This window comes from Tachysurus vachellii, chromosome 6 (assembly GCF_030014155.1).
Source record: "Tachysurus vachellii isolate PV-2020 chromosome 6, HZAU_Pvac_v1, whole genome shotgun sequence".
NCBI classification, from domain to species: domain Eukaryota; kingdom Metazoa; phylum Chordata; class Actinopteri; order Siluriformes; family Bagridae; genus Tachysurus; species Tachysurus vachellii.
The window spans coordinates 31,651,478-31,660,982 of NC_083465.1; the positions used below are offsets into that span (position 1 = coordinate 31,651,478).

Genomic DNA, 9,505 nt, shown 5'->3' on the forward strand with positions numbered 1-9,505 from the left:
CTGGAATCACACTAAAATAAAAGAAAAAACGTTTCAAATTATCTTTAATATTTACAGGCAGTCTGAAAAATAAGTATTAATTCATCTGACTTTTAAAAATTGATTTCAGGAGCACTGTAATGTTCAAAGCCACGGTGTGGTTATGGGGCGAAGACTGGACAGACGTCTGTCCCACCTCCATAACAACTGGAAATACGTGATGTCATTAGGAGCATTAATTAGCTTATACAATGACTTGAAACTCTTTCATCTGAATTGTCATGTCACAGAGTATTTTTTATGAGTTTTAAGATTTTATGAACCAAATTTGTCAGCGATGATCTCAACTGGAATGACGAAGTGTTTCTGAATAATTCAGGAGAGTTTCATCAGATGCAGAGTTTGAAGCTGTGTTTTGAGATGGTGCCCCACAGGAGGAACTCAGAAGCTCCTCAGCAGACTGTGTTTCAGTGTGAATGTTTATGACAGTGGGTGATCTCCCTTCTGAGCTCTGCCCTGTCCTCTCACTCCAATACTTCCTCGCTGTCTTGTGTTTTTTCTTCTTCTTATGATGTTTCCTACGCTCAGCACTGACCTCCGTGCTTAAGCTCCTCCTCCTCTTCTTCTCCTTCTTTTTCTTTTTAACATGATGCTTGTCTTTGCTCCTCCTTGTTCTCGTTCGATGAAGGGATTTATGCTTCTGCTTTCTGTTGTGTTTGCTGTGGCTTGAACTCCAGTTTGAAGAAGGGGAGGGGCTTACAGAGAGGTGCTTAGAGTGTTTCCTGCTCTGTGGAGAAGCTTGTGTTCTCCAGCTTCCAGAGTAGGAGGGTACACGAGTCGTGGATCTCGAGCGTGAATGAGAACTAGACCTTGACAGCAGACGGGTTCTAGAACTTCTAGAGCACAAATGAGTCCTAGATCGTGAGCGTGCACGTGATCGTGAGCGTGCACGTGATCGCTGTGGCATGTCTCGTCTGTAGCGTGTGTTCGTGTATCTGCTGTGCCTGTGTTGGAATGTGTCACATGGAGAGCTGTGATTGATTGCTTTCCTTCTTTTTCTTTTGTCCTTATAGCTGAGTGAGGGAGAGCGCCACCTGTAGCTGTGTTTGAAATAATTACTGTACCTCCTCCCATCCCGGCTCCCGCCCCGGCTCCCGTCCCTGCCCCCGTCCCTGCCCCAGTCCCTGCTCCTGCCCCTGCTCCTGTCCCTGCTCCTGTCCCTGCTCCTGTCCCTGCTCCTGTCCCTGCTCCCGTCCCTGCTCCCATCTCTTCTTGTAGAGTTGTGTTTTGTAGCAGAGTGGGGGAGTATGTCGTATCTATTCCTACTTCTCAGATTGGTCAGATCTCTCCTGTCTGATTTGTTGGAAGGAGGCGGTTCTGGATCTTCTTGCGCTGATGCTTCAGAATCAGAAGACAGGTGGACGAGCTCAGGAGTCCGTTGTGCATTGGGTTTGATGAAGCCTACGATGATGCAGTCTCCATCGCTGCTGTAATCCTCCTCATCTGCTTGAGAGTTGGTGACATTACTGTTAGCATTAATGCTTACAGACTCTGCTGCTACTTCTTCACTTGCACTATCTACATCTGAGTCACTAATGGTTACAGTAAACACACTGTGCGTGGCACTAGAATAGCTTGGACCTGGAGTTTCATCATCCCAGGGTGAAGGGGCAGAGCTATGGTCTCCATCATCCTCAGAGATGGCAGAAAGATGAGAGGGGGCAGGGCAGTCATAAACAGCGTGGCGATCATACGCTTCCATGTTGAAAGGTGACTTTGCGAAACTCAGGAATTCATGCAAGAAGTGCTCAGTTCTTGATGACAGAAAGGGGCGGAGTTCCTGCAGGAAGGCCTCATCTTGTATATCATGACGTGTGATCATAGATAATATCAGGTGAAGAACGACATCAGCGACTGAGTCATGTGAGCCGTAGAGCACTGCCAGCTCCCGCTTCAGCCAAGGAACTAGTCGATGCAGACAAGCCGGATTTTTACGGAAGAATTCGGCAGACATGTCGCGGGAACGACCGCCGTCTCGCACGCCATGCACCCGCACATCACATCGATACAGCCAACGGCGAAAACACATCACTTCCTGTTGGCGTGAGCTCCTGTGCATCTGTACTGTCGAGCGGCGCCTGTGTGTTAGCGTGGTCCGGTAGCGGAATCTCTGACCCTGCACACTACCAAAGGATCCGTTCTCGGCCGGACGCAGCTCATACACTTTGAAGTCATGCTCGGACCGGACCGAGTGGTACACAGCGCTAAAGGGCTGCTTACACAGTGGACACTCGGCTTTGTTCTTGCCCCACTCCAGGATGCAGCGGAAACAGAACCGGTGGAAACACCTGTCCGCGTAAGACATGTTCCTGAAGTGGTCCAGACAGATTGGACACTTAGAGTCCGGAGACGTCTCTTTACACGGCATCTCTGCTGCAGCACACACGTTTTGAAGCTCACGGTCCGGCTCTGTGGACGTCATCATCTAGAACATCAAAGGTGAAAGATCATGGTTATCAGGGCTAAATGACCATTACACATATTTACATTTACAGCATTTAGCAGACTCCCTTATCCAGAATGACTTACATTCTATTTCAATTTATACAACTGAGGGTTCAGGGTTAACAACTGAGAGTTAAGGGCTTTGCACAGGGGCCTAGGAGTGGCAGCTTGGTGGACCTGGGATTCGAACTCATGACCTTTTTGATCAGTAGTTCAACAGTAGTTAACCACTGAGCTACCACATCCCACAACAGACAAGTTTAAGTCCACTGTTTATAAACCTCACACAGCTCAGTCTCACACACAAACACCCCATGAATCAGGTTTACATCAAGCATCCTGTCTCACACCAGTGAGCTAAACTCCAGTGTTTGACAGACAGACAAAGAGAAACACACGCGCACACACAGAGAAACACACGCGCACACACAGAGAAACACGCGCGCACACACAGAGAAACACGCGTGCACACACAGAGAAACACGCGCGCTCACACAGAGAAACACGCGCGCGCACACAGAGAAACGCGCGCGCACACACAGAGAAACACACACGCGCACACACAGAGAAACACACGCACACACACAGAGAAACACACGCACACACACAGAGAAACACACGCACACACACAGAGAAACACACGCACACACACACACACAGAGAAACACACAGACACACAGAGACAGACAGACAGAAACGCAGACAAACAGAGGAACACACAAACACACACACATATACACACATATACACACATATATATCCTATGTCCCCGCACAACGATCTGATCTCCCCTTCAGCCACAGCTCACAACCTTGGGGTAACCATGGACAATCAACTGTCCGTTTCCTCTCATATTGCTAATGTGACTCGCTCATGTCGGTTTCTTCTCTACAACATTAGAAGGATTCGGCCATTTTTGTCCACACAGGCTGCTCAGGTACTTGTTCAGTCTCCTGTCATTTCTAGACTGGATTACTGTAACACACTGCTGGCAGGTCTACATAACACACATACACACACACACACGCACAGTGTTGTAATGTAACGGAGTACAAATACTTCGTTACTGTTGTTACTTAAGTAAAAATGTCACGTATCTGTACTTTACTTCGATATTTAAATTTATGTCAACTTTCACTTTTACTCCACTACATTTCCTAGATAAAATGTATACTTTTACTCCGCTATAAAAATAAAATCAGAAGAAATGTGTGCGACTGCAATAAGGGAGGTTTGGTGAATCACTGCTCCTAGATTACATTACGCTCCACACACTCTACGGAGAAGCACAGGGACGCGCAGCGTGCACGCGCAGTCAGAGCTGGAGGCGCAGCGTGCACGCGCAGTCAGAGCTGGAGGCGCAGCGTGCACGCGCAGTCAGAGCTGCAGGCATTTATCTATAACGTTAATCGGCTGAAAGCCGCAAAGACGGCAACCAAAAGTAGTGAAATTTCACTATTCTTATTACCAGAGTTGTAGCACAAACAAAATATTAATGCAAACAATCCATTCAATACTAAATAAAAATAACATTTATTGATTTGGTCTTTGTGAATATTAGTTTATTAATGACTGCATTCATTGGACACACTGTTTGTAGAGAATGTACACACACATGAACTGATCTGATTCAAGACTGACATCATTACATCATACATAAAATTTTGGTGTCCACTTTTTCCATTTAATAATACCATAACTTTTGGCTTACTATGTGGTCATATAATATATAATATAAAACTCTTCTTGTTTTAAATTCTCACTGAGGGCTAAAACCCCCTAAAGATGAGACCCTAGAACTGCCCCTGATCTTATGTCTACTGAAAATCACTGAAATTTTACTTTTTACTTTTACTTCAAATACTTAAGTACATTAAATATCAGAAAATGACTTTTGATACTTAAGTACAGTAAATATCAGATACTTTAAGACTTTTACTTGAGTAATATTCTAAAAGGTAACTTTCACTTCTACTGAAGTCTTTTTCTAGTACGATACTTGTACTTTTACTCAAGTATTGCTTTCTAGTACTTTATACAACACTGACACACCGACACACACACACGCACACACATATATACACATACACACACACATATACACATACACACGTATATACACACACACGTATATACACACATACACACACACTATATATATATATATATATATATATATATATATATATATATATATATATATACACACATATATATATATATACACATACACACACATATACATACATATACACACACACACACACACACATATATATACATATACATATACACATATACACACACACACACACACACACACACACACACACACACACACACAGTCTTATTAACTAAACCGGCAAAAAATAAACTCTCCGATCTTACCGATATTAAATGCTGAATCTTAAGGAATATAAAAACTTTCTATAAACACAAAATCTAATAATGTAAAAGTTAAAGCTTATAAACTGTAAAACAAACAACTTACCGAACGTACACAAATCTTACAGCTGTACTCGGCTCTCCTGACCGAAAATTACACCATGGGCTTTTAATAACTTCCGGTTCTAGTGCATTTCAAAATAAAAGCTCACAGACTCTGCTTTCCACACTTGCAAAAACATAAATAGCTTTATTTTTAATACGTATTTTTTAAATATAAATTAAAATGTTTTACACATTTGACTTCACTCTCTCTAATAGTAAACATCTTTGCTGAACATTATGTCTAATTTTATCTTCATTTAGATCATAAAAATCAATCATTCTTAACATTTATGACGTTCTCAAACACACAGCCTGAAAAACGCTGTTTATGTAGTTTTAAATAAGATTTAGCATACCTAATATATTATATATACATACCTAATACTTTGAAATATCTTCCTCTATTATATATAGATATTATATTCTCAGAATTTCAGAAAGAAAGAGTTTGACAATTTAAATCCGAAAAATACACGTACTGTAAATCCCCAATTATTATTATTATATTACTATTTATAGTCAGTGTTGGACCTTTTTACTGTCATCGTTCCGTATTTTGTCTATAACACTATTCAAAAACATACAGACTGAACACACAGCATGTACCAAACTGAATTAAATCCATTTAATTAACACTCTTATTCAGCTGTTTGTGTGTTAAGGTCTAATGCATTGGTGCAGTAATGAGAGTGAGGAGGTACAGCATACAGTGTAAAGCTCTTTATTGTTAGATACAGAAGTATGTACAGAGTTGTTCATGATCCAGGGTCACTGATCAGTGGTGGGCGTGACCATGAGTGTGAGGAAGCTCAGGAACCACCTCCCCCGTCTCCAGAATGGTATCACCCTGTAAACACGCACAAAGACAAGCACGTTTTCATGTAACCAGACTTTATTAGGAATGTCTCCTCACCTGCAATTATCTGTCAACCATCAGGCTGCAGGAGTGATAACTCAAATAAAATATACTGTCATGAGCAGGAAAACATCTCAGTTCCACTCGTGTCAGACTGTAGGCTCAGGATAAGGTTTCAGCAGCATGAATCCACACACCAGCCTGCTTCACGTGATGATGGTGTAATGGTGTGGGAAATATTTTCATGGAAGACACCGGTCACCTGAACACTACTCGAAGATCGTTTACATGCTACAGAGTATCTGAGTGTTGTTCCTGACCATGTGCATGGCTTCCTGGCCACAGTTTATCATCTTATAACAGCTGCTTGCAGCATTAAGTACAGCTCTGAACCCACAATTACAGCTTTGGGATGTGGGACTGTGCAACTGACAAATCAAAAGCTAAGCAGATCAAGGAGAAGACAAACAAAGAAATGGTTCTTACACCTTCTATAATCTATACCATGAAAAAAACAAACCTGTCCTGAGAGCAAACAGGTTCCCATCAGTATTATTAGCATTGTGTTCCTGCTGTATATCTGTACATGTATGTGTGGGTATAGCAGATACGTGTGTGTCTAAATTTACTTACAGGGAACAGTCTGGGTTTCAGCTCCACCACACTGTAGGGTTTTTTCTGTAAGACACAGAGACACGCACGCACAGAGACACGCACGCACAGAGACACGCACGCACAGAGACACGCACGCACGCAGACACGCACGCACGCAGACACGCACGCACGCAGACACGCACGCACGCAGACACGCACGCACGCAGACACGCACGCACGCAGACACGCACGCACGCAGACACGCACGCACGCAGACACGCACACACAGAGACACGCACGCACGCAGACACGCACACGCAGACACGCACACACAGAGACACGCAGACACGCACACACAGAGACACGCACGCACGCAGACACGCACACACAGAGACACGCACGCACGCAGACACGCACACACAGAGACACGCACGCAGAGAGACATGCACACACAGAGACACGCACGCACAGAGACACGCACGCACGCAGACACGCACGCACGCAGACACGCACGCACGCAGAGACGCACGCACGCAGAGACGCACGCACGCAGACACGCACACACAGAGACACGCACGCAGACACACACACAGAGACACGCACGCACGCAGACACGCACACACAGAGACACGCACGCACAGAGACACGCACGCACAGAGACACGCACGCAGACACACACACACAGAGACACGCAGACACACACACACAGAGACACGCAGACACACACACACACGCACGCACGCAGACACGCACGTACACAGACACGCACGCACGCACAGACACGCACGCACGCACGCACAGAGACACGCACGCACGCACACGCACGCACGAACGCACAGACACGCATGCAGAGACACGCACGCAGAGACACGCACGCACAGAGACACGCGCGCACAGAGACACGCACGCACAGAGACACACAAACACACGCACGCACAGACACACGCGCACAAACACAGACACACACAGAGACATGCACAGAGACAGACACGCAGAGACGCGCGCACAGACACACACACGCACAGACACACACACGCACAGACACACACACGCACAGACACACACACGCACAGACACACACACGCACAGACACACACACGCACAGACATACACACGCACAGACACACACACGCACAGACACACACGCACAGACACACACACGCACAGACACACACGCACAGACACACGCACAGACACACGCACAGACAATAACATTTATAAAAATATTTATGCCCTTATAAACACACTGATATGACTGTATGAGGTCATTATATTTGAACATGTTGATGATATTTTTTTACTCACAAGAAGATGATATTTGACATAGTAGTGGACGATCCAGGCTGGAATAAGGACGCGGGTCAGAGCAAAAGAACTCGCGTTAAAAGCCTTAAAAGCCTGCACACACACACACACACACACACACACACACACACACACACACACACACTTACTAGTACATGAGGTAAAACCTTTGCGTTGTCTATCTAACTTTAATGCATGAACTCACACAAATGTAATTTTTTAGAATAAATAATGTTAGATATGTGTGTGGTGTTGAATATTAATTCAGTGATATAAAGTAAATAAATGTAATAAAACACACATATATCCTCCACAGACTCTGTGGTTGGAGGAATGAGCTCCAGAAGGCCTGCAGTCGCCCCGGAGACGCGGCTTTAATCACCGGCTCCCGGGCGCTCAGCTCCTGATCCTTCAGCCAGCGGCGCCGCAGGGACGCTAACTGCTGCAGCCGGAGCTTCTCGTCCGCCGTGTAACCCGACATCTCTCTCTCTCTCTCACACACACACACACACACACTACACCGAGATGATTAGCCTGAGCTAACAACAATGACACCTCAGAGAGGACAACTAGCCCACAATGCACCGCGACATAAACCGGAAGTAGTGAAATACAGAGCCACAGGGGACTCTTATTCATTACAAAAACATAAATAATAGAAGATCATTTGCTGTAACGATGTAAAATGTTTTAGACACTTTATGAACATGAAATTCTGCTGTTTGTGAAATAACATTTACGAACAATTCAGAATGATTGTCTTTAGTTAGAAGACTTGGATAAACAACAACAACAGTTCTAACCAATTACATACATCATCCCCAAAAGCTGTGACTCCTGATGGATATATTACGTGTTCTCATGGTCCTCCTTACAGAATATTCACATCTGATCGTCCAAACAAAATCTCTGTCTGAAAACGTCCTTAGATGTATAAACTCCATGCACCATTCTGATGGGAATCTCCTTTTATTATCACTATTGTCACTGTAGATCACTAACATCATTATATAACTATAATATACACTACAACTAACATCATTATATAACTATAATATACACTACAACTAACATCATTATATAACTATAATATACACTACAACTAACATCATTATATAACTACATTATACACTACAACTAACATCATTATATAACTATAATATACACTACAACTAACATCATTATATAACTATAATATACACTACAACTAACATCATTATATAACTATAATATACACTACAACTAACATCATTATATAACTACATTATACACTACAACTAACATCATTATATAACTATAATATACACTACAACTAACATCATTATATAACTATAATATACACTACAACTAACATCATTATATAACTATAATATACACTACAACTAACATCATTATATAACTATAATATACACTACAACTAACATCATTATATAACTACATTATACACTACAACTAACATCATTATATAACTATAATATACACTACAACTAACATCATTATATAACTATAATATACACTACAACTAACATCATTATATAACTATAATATACACTACAACTAACATCATTATATAACTACATTATACACTACAACTAACATCATTATATAACTATAATATACACTACAACTAACATCATTATATAACTATTATATACACTACAACTAACATCATTATATAACTACATTATACACTACAACTAACATCATTATATAACTACATTATACACTACAACTAACATCATTATATAACTATAATATACACTACAACTAACATCA

The 9,505-nt window shown here is 42.6% G+C and overlaps 2 protein-coding genes across 2 annotated transcripts; both read right to left on the reverse strand.

Annotated features, from left to right (window-relative positions):
• Nucleotides 1-27: 27 nt before the first annotated feature.
• Nucleotides 28-5,043, reverse strand: toporsa (topoisomerase I binding, arginine/serine-rich a). The gene is made up of 2 exons (XM_060873282.1): nucleotides 4,976-5,043; nucleotides 28-2,464 (listed from the first exon to the last, which is right to left on the reverse strand). Exon 2 carries the CDS (start codon nucleotides 2,462-2,464, stop codon nucleotides 323-325), a length of 2,142 nt encoding a protein of 713 aa, XP_060729265.1. The 5' UTR covers nucleotides 4,976-5,043; the 3' UTR covers nucleotides 28-322.
• Nucleotides 5,044-5,679: 636 nt separating this feature from the next.
• On the reverse strand, nucleotides 5,680-8,314 carry ndufb6 (NADH:ubiquinone oxidoreductase subunit B). The gene is made up of 4 exons (XM_060871476.1): nucleotides 8,031-8,314; nucleotides 7,730-7,822; nucleotides 6,464-6,508; nucleotides 5,680-5,821 (listed from the first exon to the last, which is right to left on the reverse strand). Exons 1-4 carry the CDS (start codon nucleotides 8,208-8,210, stop codon nucleotides 5,750-5,752), a joined length of 390 nt encoding a protein of 129 aa, XP_060727459.1. The 5' UTR covers nucleotides 8,211-8,314; the 3' UTR covers nucleotides 5,680-5,749.
• Nucleotides 8,315-9,505: the final 1,191 nt, after the last annotated feature.